This window comes from Cheilinus undulatus, linkage group 8 (assembly GCF_018320785.1).
Source record: "Cheilinus undulatus linkage group 8, ASM1832078v1, whole genome shotgun sequence".
Taxonomy (NCBI): domain Eukaryota; kingdom Metazoa; phylum Chordata; class Actinopteri; order Labriformes; family Labridae; genus Cheilinus; species Cheilinus undulatus.
Window position 1 is genome coordinate 12,247,558 of NC_054872.1, and position 25,676 is coordinate 12,273,233.

General features: G+C 39.3%; 1 protein-coding gene across 1 annotated transcript; it reads right to left on the minus strand.

Annotated features, from left to right (window-relative positions):
- Window positions 1-7,172: 7,172 nt before the first annotated feature.
- Window positions 7,173-21,180, minus strand: trhra (thyrotropin-releasing hormone receptor a). The gene is made up of 2 exons (XM_041794157.1): window positions 20,374-21,180; window positions 7,173-7,613 (listed from the first exon to the last, which is right to left on the minus strand). The coding sequence occupies exons 1-2, from the start codon at window positions 21,178-21,180 to the stop codon at window positions 7,173-7,175; spliced, it is 1,248 nt and encodes a 415-aa protein (XP_041650091.1).
- Between the last annotated feature and the right edge of the window lie 4,496 nt (window positions 21,181-25,676).

The following is a 25,676-nucleotide window of genomic DNA, read 5'->3' on the forward strand; positions in this document are numbered from 1 at the left end:
AACCCTTCTTTTTTTCTTTGTCTTCTAAACCTCCAGTTTGGAGCTTTTAAGCCTCCTCTGTCTGGTTTGGAATGATAGAAACACTGATCAATTGATCTAAAACAAGCTATTATTTCAAAAATGCACTCGCTTGCACACATGAAAACACAATACCAATAGATTTCACATTGCACTGCACAATCAGTTCAAGCAACTTTACATTATAGACAAAAAAGCTGACTGCTCGGTCTCTTTCATTTAGTCTACTCAGTGTTCATTCCCTCAGAGTGCTCTCTAATTTTACATATACACAGCTCAAACAGCAGAGAAATCTTGTTCTAACAGCAGAGGAAGCAATATACACTACATACTGAGAACTGCACCAACTCCTGAATGGCACTTTGTCGCATCTATTTACACATTCACACATGCTCTGAAGGTTTTCCCGAACAGATAAATCACTGAAAAGTGCTGCTCTCTGCAGTCTCAGCCAATATCAGTGAGTTAATGCCATAGCAGACATCTGACCCTTTGACAAACAGCTTCTCTGTCTGCATGTCAGGGTTACATATTTCTTCCTCTGTTCCATACATTGGCCACTGACCTTCACGGGTTCCTCACACAGTCCGCCGAGGTCATGGAACAGCATCTGAAGCAACAGAAGGCTTAGGTGCGTCTCTTCACTGTTCACAATGATCTCCCAGCAGAAGCCATTAGACTTCTGGAGAGCGTGAATTGACTAGCTATGTTTAAGTGATTGCCTTTGAGATCTGTCTTTTCTTTTTTCTTGAACTTTCTGAAAAGGTCATGTCTTTTCACATCTCTGCTTTCTATCTGGAAGTGAAGTCACGCTGATGTGCACGTGAGTTACACGAGCACTAGTGGGCAGGAAAATAGATGAAAAAGGACATGTTGTGGAATTTTAAACCTGGACACAGCTGAGATGGGTGGATGAATTCTTCACTGGGCAATCTATGGCAGTCGTGGTGGAGTATCAGCTCACACTGTGAGACTGCATCGTTTACAATGCACCACCATCAGGCATGATTTATGAGCTTACTCTGTACGGTCTGATGGTTTTGTGCCACCTGACTGCTCACACTGTAGTGAAGTTGGGCTGGACTATAACTAATGTCACTGGAGTTTCATTTTAAAAGTCTCATAGTGAAGTTAAAGTCATATTCTCTCATTTGCATGCTTCAAATCTCTACAACTTGTAACCAAACAGCTCTCAGCAAACATTCAAGCAGCTAAATAATAACAGATATTCTTGATGCCTGCAGGAAGCCCTATTTCCTGCTCTTTTATATCCTTTATTATACAGTAGTCAAGGGAGGCACATCAGAAATGCATTCCTGCTGCTTTCATTGTGATTTAAGATGCTGTCCAACAGTTCAGAAAGGAAAAATGCCCCAAAGTTGGAGATTCTGATCTTACTGTGCAAGTGGGCATAGTCTTAGAATTAAACTATCAGATGTGTTAGAAATCCATCTGACTGGTGGCAAGCAGCTGCTCAGGCCCTGGCCTGCAGTCCGGCACAGTGACACACAGGGAGCTCCCATGGAGCAGGGATTGATGTCTGAAAATGAAACTAAATCATAAGAATTCACCCTTAAAAAGAACTCAAACTGGCCTATGTAAACTGCTTCAGGTTTTTCTAAATCATCTCGGTGCAAGGAACAGTTATCTGGACAACTTGCCCGAAGTTTGCAAACTTTTTTTGACGATCTCATGGGATTGCATCTTGAGAGTCAAACAGGTGAGAGACAGAGCCTCTGCAGTCTACTCTGCAGGACCATGTAACAGAGTGGGGCAGAGCGAATCTTGCCCTATTGTTTTAAGTTTTACAGTCGGTTTTATTCTGCGCTTTCAATGTTTGACCGGGTTATTAACAAGCATCTTACTCTCCAGACAAGGCTTAACCTGTCAGGATAACAGAATCATGAGGTAAACTTTTTTTTTAATACTGGAGACTATTTAACAGAGGAAACAGTGATGTTCGCCAGGCCTTGATGCCATTATTTTAAATGTTTCAGTCAGTATAATCAGTGATTTGCATGTATGGTTTCTATAAACATGCATGCAACTCAAAGTGATCCTGCAGCTCTCTGTCCATAGTGCAGCCAGCAGGTTATGACACTGTTAATGCTCTGTGTCTGTAAATAAATGATTCCTTGACCCCTTTATGACTAATAATAATCAAAATGATGTTAAAATAAAATAAAGCCACTTCTTCACTGCATGACCATACATCACAGAAATTAATCCCATTTTGGGTTATGTTTGAATCCGCTCATTTTGTTATTCACATCGGTCTACAAACAAGGCTAAACTCTGTCATATAATACTATATAGGAACAGACTACTTGTTCAAAGCTACAGCTGTATAAACTCTGCGTTTAGTCCATGTTTTAAAATGAATAGTACAGTGAAAAGTTGTGCCTGATGGACGCTACACTAGAATTACAAACAGAAAAGGGGATGCAACTAAATCCTAATTTCCACTTGGTGAACGCAAGGAAATAAAATATATTAGGTGCTGAAAATATTTGTGAGACCCCCTCACCTTGTGGTACCAGCTATAAAATGTCAAATATTTAAACATTTCACGCATTGGCTAACAGGTTGTTGCTGAAGAGAAATGTAGGGTTGACTTTTAAACTCAGTATTTGTGCATGTAAGAAATATATATGTTTTTTATTTTTTTGGTCAACAATTTAAAAGTTAGCCTTGAAATCAAAATGAAAAAGAATCATGATAAAATTGAGATCATGATGTGGTCATAAAAAAAAAAAAAGTGATATGATTTTTTTTTTCCCATATTGCCCACCTCTTCTTCCAAGTGAGTTCTTCAACTCAAATTTGTCTCAAACAGCTGAAAGTCTCACAGTGTATGTCCGAATGCGTAGAGACACTCCATGGCAAGGAAGGTCAAAAACTGACACACCCTAGATAAATAAAAAAGCTGAAAATGTAAACCTGATCCTGACACAGAAACAGCCAGTTCTTACAATTCAGATTCAATTTGTTGAAAGAAATTTAAAAAATTGAGTTTTTCATATCAAATAGTAATCAAACAGGGCAAAAATACTAATATTCAGTCATGTTAGTCACTATTTTCATGCTGTGCAGTGATTTAGGAGTCTCTGAACTATAAGCTCAGGGGTTTGAGCTCCAGCCTCTGCATAAACGTGTCAAAGTGTCCTTGGGACAGACCCTGAACCCCAAACTGCTCCCACAGTGGCATCAGTCGGTGTGAATATTTATGAACGGGATTAGTTAACGCTGATGAACACTTAACCTGAGTCCACAGTGAATGTGGTGTGAATGGTTAAGCATGAGCTGCAGTGTAAAAGCGGAGTTAGTCAGATGATCCATAGAAGCTCAAATCCATTCATGATTTTACTTATTTAACTCAGAGGGATGCAGAAATATCAGCATGTTAAAAAAAATCTGGCCTGTCTTGTGCAGAGCCTGCAGTTATTTTCCCATGGGGAGCAGAATTATCCACAGAGCTTTTTTTCCTCTCCTATAAAATATATAACAATAACACTGATAATAAATAACAGGTATGATTAACTAAAGATGCCTAACTCTTAATCAGAGGCTGTAGGGGGATCTGATGGTGCATGTCAGTGTGTTTTTGAGTTTTTAGCAGAATCTGCAGGGGTCCCAGCCTCTTCAAATAAAACAGGCCTGGACCTGTAAAAGTACAATAAACAATCAGTATCTGTCAGATGCTCTTTGTTGCATTTAACTCATTCTCTAGCTGAGCTGATGTTAACTTTAAAAATGGAAATGTCATTACTTGTAAGACTAAGTGAGTTGGTTATATAAATGAACATTTTAATTAAAAGGACATCAAGGTGTTATTCAGACACTTAGAGGCTGAATAGGTGCGACTCTGACCTGAACAAAGGAAGAGCTATTAGATGATGCTCTGTGGTGAGAAAGCAACAGGATTACACTGATAGAAATTAGACTCAGCTTCAAGACCTCTGAACTCGTTTGATGTACATGGAATAATAAAAAAAAAAAATTAGAAAACACAACAAGATAGTAGCGTTACAAGCTTGAATGCTTTTTCATACAGCTTGTTTTGAATCGAATACACTAAATGAGGTTTTGTTAGCAAGAGAGATAATTAGTCTTCTTTTTGTCAACTAAAATTATGAGGAAAAGTCAGCAACTTAACTTTTTTCCATGAGGAGGACTGGTTACTACAATTTTAGATGTTGGACATTCAGGCATTCAGAATCCTTGGCATATGCACATAATTGGTAAAAACACAGGCAGAGATTTGGCAGGGGTGGTCTGAATTTTCCTCAGTATATTTTAAAGTGATTAAATGATTTATCCTCTATTAATATGAGCGTTAAACATTCGTATAAATCTTACAATATGATTAATAAAAATTAGTTCAAAGAAAATAACCTTTCTGACTAACATTCAAGGACTTTTTATCAACTAAAACTGGACTAAAATGCGACAAAACTAAAGGACATGTTAATCCAACGACTACAACCGAATTTTGAACACCTGCTTAAATTCTGTTAGAGCTAAGCTTCCTACAACCTGCTGGTAAAACCAGAGAACAGGCCAACCTCCAAAGTACTAATGAAGAGGAGCTTCTCAGGGCTAAGGTATTTCATAGCTTTATGTGACGTGACACATTGATGGACCTGTGCCCTAGTGGGCAAGAAAGCCTACACAGGTATACTACAGAGAAGTTGACAGTCTTAAGGCTGCCTTACACCTGAAGACTTTTCCTCCGATTTCAAAGTTGCCGACAAAAGTCAGAGTAAAATCATGGGCGTCCTGCTAAAGTTGCAGCTCACCCCATTAGGTTTAAGGTGATCATAAGGCTTGATTTTAACTGTATTAAGGCAGTCTTTCTTAAGGCTTTAGTCTGGTCTTATGCAAGTTGTGATTTTCAGTAATTGTGACCGTGGGCACAGATCAACCTGGAGCCGCTGGATGTCTGCTCAGAACTCAAGAGATGGAAAAAACTTTTCTGCTCAGAGTTGCAGTCAGATCTCTGCACCTATGTGTTTGTGTACCTTGTCTGTCGATTAATTCCAGGCTGACATGGCAGGTACGGTAAACTGCATCTGGGATTTTCAAAGTAAAAGCCCGATCAGTTTGTTACTGTAGGGAGACTACTCACATTTTCATACAGTACTTTTATTCTGAAGTGTTTCAGGGATAGTTCCTTGGTTGTTGCAGTGACAAACAAAAGTTGCTTTTGTGTTTAACTTTTGTTTCTACTCGATACAACTGATTTAAAAGTTCAAATTATACAAGATAATATCTAAAATGCGACCTCCATCTCCTTCTACATCTTGTTCTCTGCCCAAAAATTGTTTCGGGAATTTCCACCAGATGCATGATGGGAAAAAATCTCAAAAGGAATCGTATTCTAGTCCTGTAGTTAGTGACCCTCGGTCTTTGCAAAATCTCAGTCTGAGACTAAAAACTCAGTGACTTGCTGACAAATTGTCTTTGGATGTGAGAGGGTCTCAGATGTTTGTCTTTTTAGAGTTTTAGCAAATTCCTCTGGTGTAAGGCCAGCCTTAGCTGCCAACTATGTGTTTTAGCCAGCTTTATCTATTTACTTAGCATAATGAAAAGAAAGTTTTGATCAACTGGAAGCTTTGACTGATGTGGAGACAAGCCTGAGTTAAACTTCTATGAAATGCCATCAGAGAAATAAAACTTATTGGAAACAAAAAGTGGATTGCTGTGACAGATGTGATGTTTATTGTTGCCATGAAAATGTTGGATGTGCTACATGAGAAAACATGCCACAGGAAGCTGCTCCTCTGTTATGATGGACCACATATATTATCTGATACTGGCTGTGATTTCCAGCGTCCAAGCTGCCCTGAATTGCAGAACTCCGGCCTCCTACACACCTCTATAACAGTGATGGCTCAATGTTGGAGTAAAGACCAGAATAGCTGCTCCAATCACCTCTGCTATTTACTTCTTGTTTTGAATCTGACTTGTTTCTGTTCAATAAAACTGTACTCCCTAAGGTGTGTTTACTTAAAAGTAAACTAATGTGCTCATTTCATTTTATGAATTTTACAGAATAAGGGAGAAAAGCTGTTAAAAGTCATTGTTTGCACTGCAAGTGATTAACAAAGTATTACATATGTATTAACAATACTGTGCAGAACTTTTAGGCATGTTTTGGCCAAAAACTGAGGCTGAATTAGGCGAGTCAGCTGCCTGAGGACACCATCGTGCAGGTAGAGTCCTCACCTTTAGGGCACAGAAAGGGGGGGATGTGGCGAGTAAGCAAGGCCTAGGGTACTACCCATGCCAGCAATAGGGGTTCCACAAGCCCCTCATCGTGCAGGGGTGAAAAGGACGGACAAAAGAGATGCCATCGAGCTTGACCTTGGCTGCCGTGCGATACACGGGTCGACTTGTGTCAACTTGACTCTAGCTGCCCCAAGCCCCCAGATTATGGCACATTGGGCCTTATGGTGAATCCTTAGCACCATGCATGCCTAAAACTATTGCACAGGACTGTAACTGATTATAGCAGGATCGTTTAAAAGGGAAAGACAAAAGTGGAGTTATATTTTATGCCCTATCGCTTATCTCTATGTGATGTATGGTCACATTTGCCTCATCATTGTGCCACTCTGTTTCACTTAGAGAGGAAGAAGGCTTGAGATTAAAGCAGCATCCTTCAAGCAAAGCAATTATTAAGCTAACTGATATGACATGAACTGCTCCCATGCACCTTTTCCTGGAACAATTTAATGTTCAAACAAATGTGTCTCCCTGCATTATATCGCTGGATTAGACACATCACACCCTGCATTAATGGGTGATGCTTCCTCTGCCACATGCTTTATCTGCAGAATTGAGAATCAGTGCTCTATAGGAGTATCAATAACCTGAATTATGCAAGATTCATGAAGGCTGACTTCAGTTATTTTATACAAAATGCTAAAAGCCTGTTTCAGCTCATTTCACAGCATCCTGTTTAACTTTTGGCAAATAGTCTTGTCAACCAGAAGACACATTTCAGAGAGAAGACACTTAAGATAAATTAAATAGGAAATGTGTGGGCACTTTTAATTAAAACTTCTCTAAAATGTCCCATGGGTGACTGGATCCATAGAGCAGCTGTCAGAGCCTCTGCTATCCTCTTTATCTGGACAGTTTGTTTTTAATCAGGCCTTTACATCACTACCAGACAGACGAGGCTCATGGAAAGGCAACTTCTTGGCATTTGGCAGGATGCTGGTGGGTAAGTACTGATCCGTCGGTGTGTTCAGCTCGTCCATATCTGTAGTGAAGTGGTCCGGACTCTCCCCGTTGGACGTCTCCTTGATGACGCTGTAGGTTAGCGCCACGCTGTAAGACGCCGGCTTCTCCATCCGCTGAGGGCCGCAGTGGCACAACTTCTTAAAAGCGGCACGGAACTTCTGAGACATGGCGTTGTAGATGACTGGGTTGATGGCGCTGTTTAAGTAGATGCAGAGACGACAGAAGAGCAAGAACCAGGTGTCTAAGTAGGCTTTGTCCAGAAAGGAGTTAACCACCACCAAGGTCCGATAGGGCATCCAAAGTAAGGCGAAGAGGATCACAACCACAGCCAGCATCTTTGTCACCTGAAAGTAAGAAAACAATAATTGGTTAGAAAATGCTCTCAAATAATATGAGAAACCTTCACAGTAGTGTTTTTCATTCACATGGAGTCGATAGAGTGTGAGCCACAGTAAAACACAAAGAAACATGTAGTAAAGCCTCTCCTCACAACAGACCCTTCACTTGTCAGAGTAGAGAAAGCACAGGTGTTATAAATAACTGTAACACCGTCTTTGTCCTTCTGAAGACTCCCGGTAAGTCCTGACAGTGTGACAGTGAGCCAGCAGGAACAACACCAGGAGGCAGCTGAATGGGATTATGCTGTGTCAAATTGTCATGTATGAAATGAGGTCTGTTCCTAAAGTTACTGCTCTGAATTATTCATGAAATGAAACCAGTTGTTCAGTGAAGCCACTGTTCCAATATTTCAGTAGCACTTTCAAAGTATGACCATTCTTTATCAGCCTCTCTTTGTTCTGATAACCATCATTAGTCCAATTAAAAGTGATCACCTGGTGAAACAGGGAAGTAAAGGGCTGTCTGCCTTCTCTCAGACTGGGTGGCAAAACAGCCTGAGGCATACATGTACAGTAGATATAAAAAGTAAAATAGTAATAAAAAAAACTTTTAAATGTCAAAGTGAAAACAGATTTTTACAAAGTATTGTCAGTTAAATAGAAATATGAAAGTTAATTAATAGATTGTATAAATAAAGTGACTGACCTTGTTCAACAGCGGTCCAGTCAACTGGTGCTAGCAGTCTCACAATTAGTGAAATGGGATCACTTGAGTTCAGTGAATGTCTCTCAAGTGATTGTAGTATAAAGACACATGTATCTGAAAGGTCTACTCATGGGGTAACTAGTATTCCTGGCAACCATTACACCATGAACACAAAGAACACTCCAGGTAACTCAGAGCAAAGGTTATTGAACAGTGTAAGTCAGTGGATGGATTAAAAAAAAAAAAAAAAAAACATTTTCAAGGCACTGACCATCCCCAAGAGTTCAGTAAAACCCATCATCAAGACAAGGTAGGAGTTACAGACTTCTGTTGCCCTGATTCTTCAACAGTCAAAGCTTTATGGGAGAGTGACAAAGAGAAATCCACTGATGAAGAAAATTCAGGTTAAATCTTGACTAGAGATCACCAAAGGGCCTGTGACTCCATGATCAAGTGGAAGAAAGTGATTTGGTACATATTTCTTTGGTGCAAATCACTACAAACGCCATCCCGCTGTGAAGCACGGGGGTGGCAGCATCATGCTGTGGGGATGCTTCTTGGCAGCTGGCCCTGGAAGGCTTGTAAATGGGTAAAATGAATGCAGCAATTTATAGGATAATCCTGGAGACAAATTTATTCAGTCTGCAAGAGAACTACAGTTTGTGAGAAGATTTATTTTCCAGCAAGACAATAACACAAATCACACAGTGAAAGCTACAGACAACAAGGTGAATTTTCTGAAGCAGCCCAGACCTAAATTCAAAAGAGAATTTGGACTTTAAAAGATAATGTTGACCATTATTGCTTTATAAAATCAATAAAAGGGGGTGAATAGTTTTTATAAACACTGTACAACTATAGAACAGTGTATGCAATGCAATGCTAACCTATGTGATCTGAGATCTGACACTAACATGCAAAGTTTCAAAACTGAAAGCCTTAACAGACAGAGGCTGCAGTTTAGTTTAAGTGTATTTAAGTTGATTTATGCAAGGCTTATAGGTACAAACACCACAAACAACTCACAAACTAAATCCCAACAAACAATCACTATCAGCTGAAGTTTGCAGATATTCCCTGCTTCATATCATTCATGAAAGGAGTGCTGACTCACAGGCATGCCTGACGTTGCTGTCATGGTGCTTTCAGATGCTGTGCAGCAGTTTATGCCGACGCAATCAGAAAAAATAAAACATCTGAAGTTGGGGAATCAGCTCAGCTTTCACTGTGGGAGAGCATGCAGTCATATGTCTGGAGCAGCTGGTCAGGCCATGGGCAACACAGAAAATGGGATTCAGGCTGATATTTAGCCCAACCTCAAAACCAGTCACATGCCTCACAATTTGTGTATAAGAACTGGTTTGAAATCACACAGTGTACACCAAGCCTTGCTCTTCATTTTAATATTTTACTGAGAAAGTCAATGAGGGGATTGTGGGACCTGTAGAAACCCTTCAACTCTCACCACAGCTGTGGTCACAACTGGAGTCTTGTAGATTTCAGGTTCAGGATCATTTAGGTAATGGCCTCAAATAAGTCATTTTAATACAACTTCCATCACAGTGATGGCAGAGGAAGTCATCTCACTCCATGAAATACTTTATGGCATCTGTGATCAAAGCTGTAGTTTCACCTGAAATATTGTTTGTGTTTCATTAAACCACCATTGCTGCTCAGGTGCTGATGTGACTGGAACAATTGATGCTCATAAATATCAGAGGGCCATGTTAAGAAGAAAAAAAAGCCCTAAGGTGCTTAGTATTCTGTTTGGTGCTCTTCTCAACAATCGTTTGCTCACATCTGGTATTTATCATGCTACAGTGATACAATATCTGCATACTGAATTTAAACTGGCCTGGTTAAATAAATGATAAATAAATATCCTTTAGCAGATGCTTTCTTTTGAAACAAATGTGCCTTTGGAAAAATGTTTGACTGAATTTGTGATGCCAATGTAAGGGTGTTTCACACCTAGTTTATCTCTGGTCCAAATCATGGAACAGTTTGTTAGGTGAGATTATTAGGTGTATCTGCCTCACCCAAACATAAGGTAGATTCATTCTGTATTGCTTTTGACACTCCTTCCAAGCAATTCAATACATCACTCAGGTATAAAGGTGTATGCTTATGTAGCAGAGGGTAAATGCTTCAGTACTGTTCATTGGGTAGAGAAAAACACAGAAAGGGGAAGTGTTTCTGGAACAATTTATTGATCTGAATTGGTTTATAGCCTGTTTCAGTAGTAAAGGACAAGAGGTTAATGGAAGACTTCCAAGCAGCCATCAATAACAACAATTGTGCCCAAACATGACCAGCTCAGACATCAGAAATATCATTTAAAGTGTGTGGAAACTTTCTCATTATTTGCATCACCACACTGAAGACGATCACCAGACACTTTGCAGATAATTGCAGTGAGCAGGTCAGGTCAATATCAGGTCACCACAGGAAAAGCAGACAGTGCTCCAAACCAGGTAGCTGCAGCTGGACAGCTTCACTATGAGACAGTCCTTTATTATAGCCTGCATAATGGGATCAGTGGACTTTGGCTCAGTGGCAGAAAGTTTAGTAATGAAGTGCATTAGTGTGAGAACTAGTGGTGGGTAAACCAGAATTCATACCATTATTACCAGTAACATTTTAAAGATGGAATGGATTTTTGCAACACTGTAATAACAAGTTTAAGCACGTTTGTGTTATAGTGCAAACAAGCCATAACTGATGCCCCCGTTTGCATGGCAGAGCAATACGTGACAGACAGCAGCTCAGTCATCAGCAAGTTTCACTCCAGCAGTGTGATCAGCAAGGTGACTGACTGAATGTCACACACTCGTGCCATAATAATCAACACCTTTCCTCTCCAAGTTTGATTTTTGTATTAACAGCATCATAGGAAGTGCTCGCTTTGCACCTGTCTGGTGCTTTAACACACGCTACATGCTGTATCAAATCAACTTGTTTGTCCTTAGCTCAGTAAAAGTTTATTTTTATAAAAAGCAGTGATATAATGAATAACGTAAATTGTAACTCTGACTTTGCATGCCGTGTTATTTATCGTTGGCTCATACAGTGCATTCAGAAAGTATTCAGACCTTATTCATTTTTTTTTCATTTATCTTATGTAGCAGCCTGTGGAAGCCCATCTCTGCCACTTAAAAAAGAAAAATGTGAAAGTTAGGCAGTTCTACAAAAAAAGAGTCCTAAGTCATAAATATGAGATAAAAATTAATGATTGTAAGATAAAAAAAAAGTCTAATTACAAGGTAAAAAGTCATAATTATGACATAAAAAATTCACAATTTTTTAAATAAAAAAATCACAATTATGAGATTAAAACATCAAAATGATGAGATTAAATGTGAGACTCCAAGATAATAGGTCACAATTATGAGATAAAAGTTGAAATAATGAGATAAAAGTCAGAATTACGAGGTATAAATTCAAAAGTGTGAGATGAAAACTCACAATATATGAGGTTAAAAGTCACAACTGTGAGATAAAAAGTCGCAATATATGAGGCTAAAAGTCACAACTGTGAGACAAAAAGTCATAATTATGAGATAAAAAGTCACAATTATGAGATAAAAAGTCACAATTATGAGATAAAAAGTCACAATTATGAGATAAAAAGTCACAATTATGAGATAAAAAGTCAATTATGAGATAAAAAGTCACAATTATGAGATAAAAAGTCATAATTATGAGATAAAAGTCAATTATGAGATTAAAGTCAGAATTCAAGATAAGAGGTCACAATTATGAGATGAAAGTTGAAATTATGAAATGAAAAGTCAGATTTACAAGGTAAAAAGTTACAATTGTGATAAAAAGTCGCAATTATGAGTTAAAAAAACATAATTATGGAATAAAAAGTCATAATTATGAGATGAAAAGTCACAATTATAGATAAAAGTTGAAATTATGAGATAAAACGTCAGAATTACAAGGTAAAAAGTCACAATAATGAGACAAAAAGTTAGAATTAAAGATAAAAGGGTCACAATTATGAAAAAAAGTCATAATTATGAGATAAAAACTCAAAATTATGAGATGAAACGTTGAAATTATGAAATAAAAAGTCAGAATTCAAGATAAGAAGTCACAATTCTGTCAGTCTAAATACTTCCGAATGCACTGCACAGGCTAATTAGAGTCACTAATTAACCTGGTAAGCATGTTCTTGGACTGTGGAAGGAGGTAACCAGAGAGAACCCACTGAGCTTGAGAGCAACATGTAAACTCCAAACAGAAAGATCCTGGCTAAAAAGGATAGAAACGATATAGAAAATACTTTGAAAAATAAGAGTCAAGACTGCAGATGGTCCTCATGCTCACTGAACTGAAAACAATGTGCCTGACATTTTAAAAAATCCACTAAATGTAAGACATGCTCTGTCTCTAATGCATTTCTTTAGGTGTTTTTGTGGGAAAAAATAGTTTGGGGCTAAAAGAATTATCATATGCCTGAGGTGTTTTGTTCTGAATCTTGTGTCTGAAAAAAATCTGTTACTGTGTTAAGTTGAATCGATGCATAAAAACAGTGTAAATAATGTGAATCTTCCCATTTTCATTGATTCACTTGAGTTCAAAAATCCATTTAAACTGGCTGATTTGAACCATTACTTTGGAGGAAGTCATCTGTTATAATGTCAATGAATGGATTTTAATCACTGGGGCTAATTCTTAAAAACCAAGCTTGTTGAGATTCTCAGTGTAGATGAGTGTAGAACAATTTCTAATCATTCTGATCAGTTGCTGTTTCATTGATTAAATCTGTATGCACATCCAGACAAAGCCTGGATTGTTAATACAATTACCAGAGGATAATCCTGGTGTGAAATTTGTCTGTAATTAAATCTTATCCATATTTATGCTGTGCTGTCTCAGCTGTATTCAGGTGAGTGTAATTGGATTGGAGAGGCCCGACACCATCAGTGAGTGAAATACCCAGTCCTGGATCCTGATTTCTTTGTGACCTTTAGGTAATTCAGTAAGCAGTGTGGTAGATGGTACAAATTTTCCCCTGTTTCAACATGAAGTGTTTATTTCTGACCACAGGAAGCACATGTAATTGTGTAATTGTGGGTGTGTTATTCAACGTAAAAAGCCAAATGTCTATTTAACTCTGGGTTAACTGATCAGACTATCCAATAGAGCTTGGAGCTCCCTCAGGGTACCACGCCCCCCTTGTCATTCCAGTAAGGCTTCTCCCACTGATCTGATCAACAAACGTCGAGCTCTGCTGTCTACCTGTGGGTCTGAAGAGGATTACCTCTGAGTACTACAAGTAGGAACTCTTTGTAGGCGTCTAAGGCTGTTGTTAGAGGAGGATGAAAACAGTGTGGTATTGTTACAGATTACAGAAATGTGATGAGTATGGCTGCTTTAATATAGAAATTAGCTTTTGTCATGGAGCTACATAAACACAAAACTACTACTAAGTTGAATGAAGCCTCGTTTATTATATGAGTGTAACTACTCTGTATTGGTGAATGCATCTATTTAAACTCCAGTCTCACAGCCCTAAGAAATCAACATTTAAACAGCAAAAAGCTAGTCCCACCCTGGCCAAAAACAGCAACATAAATAGTAGTTTCTCTGTTCTGGCACCATGGGTTTTGTCACTGGCAGCTGCTTTTTCTGATTTTATCACTTCATGACAAACAACAACAGTGAGGTGTTAACCAGGGATGTATCATCGGAGTCAATATTTGCGACATTTCGCTATCTGGCAACATTTTACACAACAAAATCCAATAAGCCAACCAACAATGCAGAACCCAGAGCTGCAGTCTGTGGAAAAGCTGTAATATAGGGTTATATAGGGTCATTTATAAAGGGTTATTACAGGGAATAAAGATCACTGATTTTTATTGATAATAATACCCTTATGGATACTCCCCGTCAATCTGAGCCCTTACTGACACCACTATCAATACTCTTCTGTTGTTTAGTGGAAACACAGAATGGCTCACATTTACAACTCAACATTTTAACAATATAAGCCGATCAGAGCTTGAGTTTAAGAGTTATCAGGTCATGACTTGGATCTCTGTTACATCTGTGGCTGAAATAACACATTCCTCATCTTCACAATCATAATTACCTAAGTTCCTTATGAAAAATGGAATTTTTCTCTCTTGAAGTGACATTTGAACGCATCATGACATTTTACTTACATTTGCCTGATTGTACTTTTTACTGAAATACCTTGAATGCACCATAATAACTGTCTGTCTGCTTGTTCAGTGAGTGGATTAACTTTTATTCTGCTAAATTCACCACAGATTTCAATATTTGGTTCATATTTCTAACTAACAGGGCCACTGATGTTTGTTTTTGCACCAGTGATAAGCAGTGTCAAATAAAGTCATCCATTACCCATTAAAAGTTACCTTCTAAAAAAAGTTCTCTAATTAATAACTCAAAGCAAAAGGAACTAGTTACACTAGAAGTTACATTACTTTTGCATCACACCTTGTCACCGGAAATCTTCAGTGACATATTTGCCAACAGGGCTAAAGCTGATATATTCCCACATTAGTGCTAGATGAAATTATGAACTAAAATCAAGATAATGAGATAAAAGGTCACAATTATGAGACGACTTTTTATCTCATAACTATGACATTTTATCTCATAACTATGACATTTTATCTCAACATTTTGACTTTTCATCTCATAATTGACTTAGAATTCTTTTGATTTATTTTTTTTAATTGCCTAACTTTCACATTTTCTTTGCGGGGAAAAATGGGCTTCTTTACAAATCCCTCTTCTATTAAGGAGAACTTAGACAAAACATCTCCTTTCTGCTCTTTATACACAAAAGGTGACAACGAAGTTGTGAAAATTAGACAAAAACAGCACCTCACAGACAAATATCTCAAGAACAAGGCTACAGTAGGGAACATTTCCTCCACCATATATGCTGCCGCAAGCCTATTTTTCTCTGCTTTTATGGTTACCTTTGGCTGATGCTGAAAATCGAGTTTTGGCTGCCTTGTAGGTGTGGATGCAGTTATCTTGAGCCTCACTTGGGCTTCAGGGGTCTTTATTAGCTTTGTGTTAGCGTGTTGCCTTTGCAGGTATTTGGAAAGGATTGATGCAGAGTTCAAGGCAAAGAGAGACCTGTTTCTGACCTGGGTCACATTCTTGTCCTTTTGTGCAACAAATCCAAAGTAGTGTTCATATCTCCAAGATGTTGTTATTTAAACCACTCCGTCGTTTCCCTGTCCCTCCTCTGGGACTTGTGCTGATGTCCCAGTCACCTGGATCACTGAGTTTTGCATCAGCGGGCAAAAGGGATGCTTGATTTGTTTTCTTTGTGCTCCCATAGTTGGAGGATTGATTGTAACGCAAGTAAGATTATTATCTTAGAGTAACTGTAATGCAATTACAAAAATAAGTAACATTAACGTGTCAAAAAACTGATATAGTCAATGTAATGTGATAACAGTAGTCCATTACTTTGTACTGCATTACACCAAACACTGCAGATGAGACAGAATAATATTTTGTCACACAACCTGTGAGGTTCAACAGCAGTATGGATAAGCTAAAATGGAATTCATTCCTGGGTTTTGAATATATATATTTGAATATAATATATACATTTTATGTATACACAGGGCTTAATCTCCAGCTCTAGTTATTACATAGACTGTATGAAACATGGATGGAGTCTCAGGGTACACACACAGTAGGCCCATTCCCCGTACCATGTTGAATCAGGATTGTTGCAATCTGTCATACCAGATTATGTTTTATATATGAAGGACAACTGGATAAACATTCTTCTCGCCACATTCATTAAACAGCCAACAGCTAAACAACACTCATAGCTACCATTTCCTTCTCTTTAAATGGTTGATCTGGTCATTGTCTGACTAGGAGCAATTGTTTCAGCTTGAAGCTTTTCAAGATGATCAGCTAGATGAGAGACATGGAATGTGGCCAATCCATCTGCTTGCCAATATTATTATTGTACCCTCTAGTCTCCTGCTGGCCTGCACTCTCAATGCTCTTAGTCCAACCAGGCCTGTGCACAGATATCTCATTACGTCATAATATGACATATGCAGTTTAAAGAGACTGTATAATCTCACAGAGTCAACACAATGGAGAAATACACAAGACAACATGGCAACAAGCCAAAAAATGGTTGTCACCAAACTAGACACGCAGACAGCTTTTAATCAGTCTAGAAACATGCAGGGAGGGGAAATTTAGGTTTTTACCTTCATGCAAACAATTTGTTCCAGTTCACTGGACTGAAAATGAAAGTAGTCCAAGTCTTTTTACAGTGATGGAAATCTGGATTCCAAAAGTGAAGCCAATGCCTTAAACCAGCTTTTTTCTTATGATCAGCAGATGGCTTTGCACTTCATCACCAAAATAATCATGTTGTAAAGAACATGGCCCTACTTCTCTTTTTTCTAATTAACACAAAAACTTTATTTGAGATGGACATCTCAATACTTTTTGAAGTGTCCTGCCACAACATGATTTTATCTAATGAATTATGGTCCCTTACAGTAGTGTAGCGTTCATTATAAAACAGAAGCTGCTTTTTTTCTAACATTTCATTGCCCTTTATTCATACCTGATTCCAAACAAAATAAATTACAAGTTTTCAAAAGCATTCATAAACACTAAATCTTTAACGTATGACTCCAGCAAAACTCTGACAACCTGGATGCCGAAGAGTTTGTTACTTTGGTGTGAATTTTGACTTTTGTACAAAAGGTCAAATGAATTTATTTGAAAAGTGTGTCTTTTATAAAGGTTGATCAATCACAAATAAAGAGATCTCATGTGCCAAAAAAAAAAAAAAGAAAAAATGTTTTTGATTGTTTGGGTCACAGACTCCAGACTGGTTCAACAAATTTCCTTTAAGTTCCATATCTGTGAGCGGTGTTTACTGAACTTTCTGGGTATTACCGCCATCCAGATCTCAAATGGCTGTGCTAGGAATTAATGATATTGTAGATTAAGGTTAATTCTATCAGAAAGTTAAGCCTCCCTGTGTTTTGGTTGACCCGTAGCATAAGTAATCATATCCTTATCTGCACATGACTTCATCAGATTAATGAGATTTATTTGTTAATCTTTGTCAGACACAGCATGTTGTCCTTATTTGGTGTCATAACAATACTCATTTCTGTTTTGGGCTTCAGCAAATTTATATTCAGTGTTTGCGACAAGGAAAAGTGTGCACACTCTGTTGCTTCTTACTTGTTAAAAAAGCCAGAAGGTGGGAAATGAGGTATTTAAAGAGGAGGGGTTGAATTTGCCACTATAGTTATTTGCAAGCAGACTGCTGCACACCACATTTCAGGGTTCACACTAAAAGCTAATGGCAGTTTTACTTAATGTTTTTCTGGGCTATAGGACAAATTCAAGGATAATGGTACAATTAGCTTCTCACAATAAATCTAAAGAAGCAAAACATGATCATTATTTTAACAATAAAGAAGTGACCTTCTCATTTCAGGAGAGAGGAAAGTTTTATCCGGTTACCAGGGGGAATGGTTAAAGGGATACTTTAACATTTTGGCAAATTCGCCCATTGCCATAATTCCTATAGTCTTAGTAATAGGTTCGTTTCTGTTAGTTGTCAGTGCAAGCTGTTTCTAGATCTGGGGGGACCGTTAAACCAGCTGCACTGCTAACGCTATGTTAGCAGATGGAATTTTTGCTTTCCCTCATCAAACTCATCAATGCAAAGCCGGAACTACACTGCACTGTGTCACTCCGCCCAGTGGTTCACTCAAGAAATAGTTCAGAGTATTTGCTTCATGTGTCATAATGTTACATAATCATACATTATTATACAAAAGCATTTTTGCTGGCTACCAGCAAGCAGAAGACAAAGAATTTGAGGTTATCCATGAACATTTTTAGTTGATTACAGATTCGCACATATTAAGAGGTTGGGAACTAGTCATTTAGAAAAGGTTTTCTGTTGCAAGGTTTATCATTCTCTTTAAATTAAAAGTCTTTTTGGCACCACCACAAATTATGTATTCAGGGCAGGTGTGGGAGCATATGTTGGTTCAGCACATCGCTGCGCCAGCACACCGGGTCTAGGGTAACCAGTAGACGATAAGCTGAAACAGACCTTGGAACACGAGCCAGGTGCCTGTTAAAGCGCCAGCAGGTGACCCTTCCCATCCTTGCTCTCCTGAGCACATCAGCGTTAGACACACAGTCAACAATGCACCAAAGGGAATTTATCACAAAGGAGCCCAGCCGGTGACTCTGTTAGTCAACGCCCAGGCATCACAAGAGTATCGTAAGACCAGAAGGACCAAGGACTGATACCCCCTGACTTTTGTCTGCATACTCAGAACACCACACTGTCTTGCTTAGCCAACCAACTATCACATGCTCTTGTCCAAGTCTGCAGTTGATCTCAGCCTCGATTAACTGCCCTGTCCACCCACATGATGTCCCATTAATAAGGACATGAAATTTATAAGGGCAGTCCAACATCAAGTGTGCTCTCAGTGACCACGCCCCTATTTGGGTAAAAACAAGCTCTTAGACTGAATGGCTTTCAGGAAACAATGGTAGCAACGCAATGGCTATTGAGTAACAGAAGGTCTCAGGTGCCAAGGAGTAATGCTAAAGTAATGTAACTAGTTATGTAGTTTAGCTGTGAGTAACTAAGTAATGTTATTCATTACTTTTTAAGAAAATTACTTGTTATAAGTAATGGATTACTTTATCTAAGTATATCCTGTCACACTGCTCACCAGTGGGCAGCAAGTTATCGAGTGCCCGGTGCGCTGCCCTTCCAGCGGCTAAAATTTGGTAAAGTGCTCTCCAGGGCTAAAAAGTCTGGCTACAGACTGTAGCTCTCTGGCGGCCACTCTCACAGACTGTCCAACTGAGACACTGTATATCTCAGAGAAAATGCTGGAATTTGTTGGTAGAATGCATTTCCAGTTTTAGATTTTTTTTAAGTCAACTTTATTCATAAACAAAGTCTGGCAGTTACCTTCATTAAGTAACCATATTTCAAAGCTAGCTAGCTAGCTAGCTAGCTAGATGTACTTTATTGATCCCAAACTGGGAAATTTCGGTGTTACAGCAGCTCGAAATCAGCATGAAAGTGGCAGAAGAAAATATAGTACACAGTAAATAAACAGTAAATAAACATTCAGTTTATTCAGTTTAATTTGATTGCATTTCTAAAGTTATAGTGTCTATTTTGATTCCAAAACAGATGGTGTCTCAGATTGATCTGTGAGAGTGGCCATCAGAGATGTATGGTCTGCAGCCAGACCCCCTACCAGTGGACCAAACATGGCAAGTGCAATCAAAGTGCATCCTTTCAGTGGGCATACATGATAAGCATCACTCTAGACACCCATACTAGTGCACAGAAATGACAAAGAGCCATCTAAGTGCTATTCCATTGGACAGAACAAGCACAATTCTGGGTCACCCTCTCATCACACATTTGATGAATGGCCCTGTAAAGCCACATTATGTAATAATGCCGCATTATGTAATAACCCTAAACATAGGACTTAGTGTGGGCTCCAAGGTATGCCCTACCCAACTACCTTGCCCTAACCCTAACCGCTTAGTGGCTTAGAAAATGTGGCGTTATTACATGATGGACGGAAAATGTATTACATTATTACATAATGCGGCGTTATTACATAATGCGGCACTACAGGCCCTTTCCTCCCATGACCAAGTTCATGATTTCCTGCTTTTTCAGTACAAATGAATGACAAATTGTTGTGTGCTGCAAGCAACAGGGGCCTTTAGAATTATGTTTGCCCCTGCTACTAAAACATTTTGAGTTTGTCACTGCATCAACACATTAACAAAATGTAAAAGTTAAATTATAACTCATTTCACATGGTTAAAATACACTCATAGTGCTGAAAGTCTCTATCTCACTTCTCACAGGATGGGGCGAGCTTATCTCTCATTGGAGGGTATTTATCAGACATGTGGAGCACCTGGACCCGGTCTCCCCTACTCACACAAACGCTACGAGTACACAGTGATAATGTGAATGAACAAACACAGTCCCACCTGTCTGCGGGAGGCAGCTGTGGTGCTGCTGGAGGTGCTAGAGCCGATCATCCTCCCCCCTTGACTCGTCTCCTTCTTCCACTTCTTGGTGCTGTCTCTAGGGTCTGAGGGCAGCGGGTTCAGGATCAGGATCCGGGCGATGAGCCCGTATAGAACCGTGGCCAGCATGAGGGGCAGCACGTAAAACACGGCGAAATCTGTGAAGTAGATTGGCAGGTAGTGATTCCTGGACACTTTGTAGGCGCAGCTGAGCAGAACCACGTTGTCATAAACCAACTTTTTAGTGTCTGACAGAAAGAGCCACATGACGCAGTAGCCGGAGGTGAGAGTCCACACCAGCATTATGATCTTCTTCGCCCTGGATAAAGTGCACAGGAACTGCGCTTTAATGGGGTGGCAGATGGCGATGTAGCGCTCCACGGTGAAGGCGGTGATGGAGCACGAGGACGCATTGATACCCAGGTACTGGAAATAGGTGATCCCCAAACACCCCGCGTACCCGAACACCCACTGTCCGTATAACGCGTCCGTGATGTTGGGCAGCCCGGCGGCCGTCAGCACCATCAGGTCAGCCGCGGCCAGACTCACCAGGTAACAGTTTGTGGGAGTCCGCATGTGTTTGGTGGTCAGGACCACCAGGATGACCATCACGTTCCCCACGATCCCCACCCCGCATATTAGAGACACCAAAAACACGCTGACCACTTTGTACTCAACCGTGTAGTCAGTCCACACACCCAGGGTCTGATTGTCCTGCACCGACGTGTCATTCTCCACAGTCACGTTATCCACGGTGAAGTTCTCCATGACTAGATCTAGACTATTTCTGTGCGCTTTTACTGTAGTTACACCACGCATTCATTAAGACAGTCATAGCGAATCATTGCAGTTAATACGGCCATGGCGCACGAGTCCAAAATGCGTAAAACTATAAACTTTATTCCAGCCACATAAATTCCAGTTAAACCTCCCTTTATCATGCAAGAACGCCAATTCCTGATGCTGCAGATCCATTAAATAAAACTCCAATAAGTTTTCCACAATAAAAGATTTTTAGAAGTCCAATGAGCTGCTAGTTTTCAGACAGTGGAAAGGGGGAGGTGTAGCAGCAGCTCCGCGCCCTGCTCCTGCCGCTCTGCTCTCACAGTCCTGACTGGGAGCTCCCTGCAGCTCTGCTTCTGTGAGAACACCCCCCACCTACACTCCCACCCCCCCAACACACACTGCTCTGTGAAGTCACACAGTCAGAGAGGAGATGCAAACTTTTCCCCTCTCATGTCAAAGACTATTATGCAGATAGGCATCACTGTCTGCTCTGAATGGGCTGGAAAAGACGCTTGGTTTCAGACCTATCAGCTGGCATACTTCTTTTTAGCATTTACTGTATTTTAACTCGTTACAAATAAATGAATATAACCCAGCACAATTTTTGAGTTAAGAAAGCAGCTCAGATCATTGGGCCATTCATCACTGGTTCTCAACTGGTGGGTCTGGTACCAAAATGGATGGAAGGTTTGTGTTCTAAGGAAGCCGAAGGTAGACATAGATGCATTTTATTTCACTGATTTTTTTCTGTGGTAATTGGTGAAGCTGTATTTTTTTTCTTAAAAACTAACAAATTTAGCTTCATTTCTCTGGATTACAACATTGTTTTCCCATGATGAGGAAATTCCTTGAGGTCTCTGGTAAATTATCCAAATTTACAAGATATCGCCAGGTAGAGCAGTGGTTCCCAGTCTTTTTAGACTCTCACCACACAAATCTACATGGACAGAAAAAAAAACTAAACATAGGACAAACACACTGTAAGTCCCTCAATTTTTTTTTTAAATTTATTTACCATAACCTGGGACTGTGAAATTTTGTTAAAAGCACAGCAACAGTCGCCATACACAAAGTTCTAACTCTGGATATGAACAATTCCCTTAAAAAGATGAAAACTTAATGAACTTAATGAATGTAATCTCAGTGAAGATTCATACTTTCAGTCCTGCAATAATTTTAGTGACTAATGAGGGCTTGTTATCTTCTCCAGTCTTGGGAGCTGCTGTGTGACTGCAACTCTCAGTTCATTTTCAGTGTCCAGTTTTGTATTGTTCGGTATTTTGTCCTGATTGAGGCAACTGCAGAAAATTGTCTTTCACACGTCTCAAGCAAGTAGAGTGTTGCAAAAGGGAGAATTGTGGGCAGGGCTGTGGGTACTTCGTTTCCACTCAAGTCCGAAATGTAGTCCTTGTTCTGGGCTTGAACTGCAGTTCAAGTCCAGGAACTGTTTAAGGCACACTGGCATTGGCTTAACTGTTACCACTTCATGGTACACTGGGATGGCAGGGCTGAGAATGATGTGTTGGTATGGTATGGCATGGTATGGCATGGTATGGTATGGTATGGTATGGAATGGTATGGTATTGTCTGGTTTGGTATGTTATGGAAAGGTATTGTGTGGCGTGGCGTGGCCTGGCCTGGCATGGCGTGATGTGACATGGCATGGCATGGTATGGTATGGTTTGGTATGGTATGGTTTGGTATGGTATGGTATGGTATGGTATGGTATTGCATGGTATGGTATGGTATGGTATGGTATGGTATGGTTTGGTATGGTATGGTTTGGTTTGGTATAGTATGGTATGGTCTGGTATGGTATGGTATAGTATGGTATGGTTTGGTATTGTATGGTATGGTCTGGTATGGTATGGCATAGTATGGTATGGTCTGGTATGGTATGGTATAGTATGGTATGGTTTGGTATAGTATGGTATGGTTTGGTATTGTATGGTATGGTTTGGTATTGTATGGTATGGTCTGGTATGGTATGGTATAGTATGGTATGGTTTGGTATTGTATGGTATGGTATGTTATGTTATGGCATGGTATGGTTTGGTATGGTATGGTATGGTATGATTTGGTATGGTATGGTATGGTATGGTGTGGTATGGTATTGCATGGTATGGTATGGTGTGGTATGGCATGGCATTGTTTGGTATGGTATGGAATGGTGTGGCATTGTCTGGTTTGATATGGTATAGTTTGGTGTGGTAGGGAAGGGTATTGTGTGGCGTGGCGTGGCGTGGCGTGGCGTGGCTTGGCATGGCGTGGCATGGCGTGGCGTAGCATAGCGTGGAATGGCATATCTCGGTATGGTATGGTATGGTGTGGTTTGGTATGGGTTTGTGTGGTAGGGAAGGGTATTGTGTGGTGTGGCGTGGCATGGCATGGCGTGGCTTGGCATGGCGTGATGTGACATGGCATGGCATGGAATGGTATGATTTGGTATGATAAGATTTGGTATGGTATGGTATGGCTTGGTATGGTATGGTATGGTATGGTTTAGTTTTGTATGGTATGATATGGTATGGTATGGTATGGTATGGTTTGGTTTGGTTTGGTATAGTATGGTATGGTTGGTATGGTATAGTATGGTTTGGTTTGGTATGTTATGAGTATGGTATGGTATAGTATGGTATGGTATGGTATGGTATGGCTTGGTATGGTATGGTATGGTATGGTTTGGTTTGGTATGGTATGGTATAGCATGGTATGGTTTAGTATGGTATGGTATAGTTTGGTATGGTATGGTATGGTATGGTATGGCTTGGTATGGTATGGTATGGTTTGGTTTGGTTTTGTATGGTATGTTATAGCATGGTATGGTTTGGTATGGTTTGGTTTGGTATGGTATGGTTTAGTATGGTATGGTTTGATAGGATATGGTTTGGTTTGATATGGTTTTATCTACTTTGGATTGACTTTGTCTGCTCTGGTATGGTTTGTTCTGGTTTGTCTGGGTTGCTCTGGTATGGTTGAGCTTGGTTGCATTTGGTCTGGAAACTACAGGGGGCCTTTGGGTGCGTCTGCATTTTAATAAAATACATTTCCTAATGTTATCTTGCCCCACTTAGATAACTGCGCACAACTTTTGCCATGATGTCTATGGTCCATATCTAAAGAGGGTAATTTATCACATGGTAGTCATAAAAGGTTTGTAAAACAGAGTTAAACGTTACGTATTTTCACCTTTAGGGTGGACTTAAAGTTTTTGTATTCCTCTTGAACTTTTGTGACTTAGATGAAGACATTTTTTTGGCGAAATTCATCATATTGTAGGAGCAAACCACAGAATAAATTGGAAACATCTGCAAAGTCTTAACACAAATTTGCCAGCTAACTTTGGTGTTTTTTGAGCTGTGTGAACAATCTAGACATAATCAAGACTTGAAGTTTACTGTCACATTCCTCATTCAGACAGCAGCACACAAAATAAGTTATTTCAATTCTATTTTAAAAATCATAAAAGAGGATGGACTGCAAAGGGAGGCAGCAGAGCTGCTCCAAATGACTTATACATGCTCCATAATGATCAAATATTTGGCTGCAGATCATTAGAGTGAACACACTGACCTACGGTAACTGCATAATTAACTCAAAGTAGCTAAGTGAGACTAATAAGAGCATCTTGTCAAGTGATTAATTATGTATGATCAAAAATGAACCAAACACTTGCAGGGTGCCAGAAACAAGAAGACAAAATTAGGATAAATGGCGTTAACTTCCAGTTATCTGTGCTATTTTAAAATGTAGTGTGGACTGTTCATCATTAAAAAATACTGAGTAAAAACATTCAAACTTTCACCAGTTGTAGTATTTGAGGACATTTTTCTCAAATAATATAACTTGTGCTGTATTTGAAGGTTTTGACAAAGCTCTTTACTTGGCCAATGGTATGTATTTAATGGTTTTTAAATGTTTGTGGTAACTTTATAAGTTTGCTTTGCTTTACTGTCTTTTACTGTTGTCTGGTATGGTATGGTATGGTTTGGTTTTCTTTGGTATGTAACCTTGTTTTGGCATGGTTTGGTTTTGTATAGTTTGGTTTTGTATGGTATGGTTTAGTATGGTATGGTTTGGTATGGTTTGGTATGGTATGGTTTGGTATGGTTTTGTATGGTTTGGTTTTGTATGGTATGGTTTGGTATGGTTTGGTATGGTTTGGTATGGTTTGGTTAGGTATTAGGGGTGTGAATCTCTCCTTTTTTTTAAGACGATTCGTTTCGAATCTTGATTCACAAACTACGATTTTATTCACTGACGATTCATAAAAATACAGAACGATTCAGTCCGATTTGATCCAGTATAAACTGATTATTGAATCAAAATATTTTTTTGCTTTAACAAAAATAGCAAAAAGGGAGAAAACAAGATAATTTCATAATAATTTAAGTTTATTTAATCTTATATATAAAACAGACTAAATGCCAGGCCAGGCACACAGCCCACTTCTTATTAAAGTTCTGTTATTTAGTGAG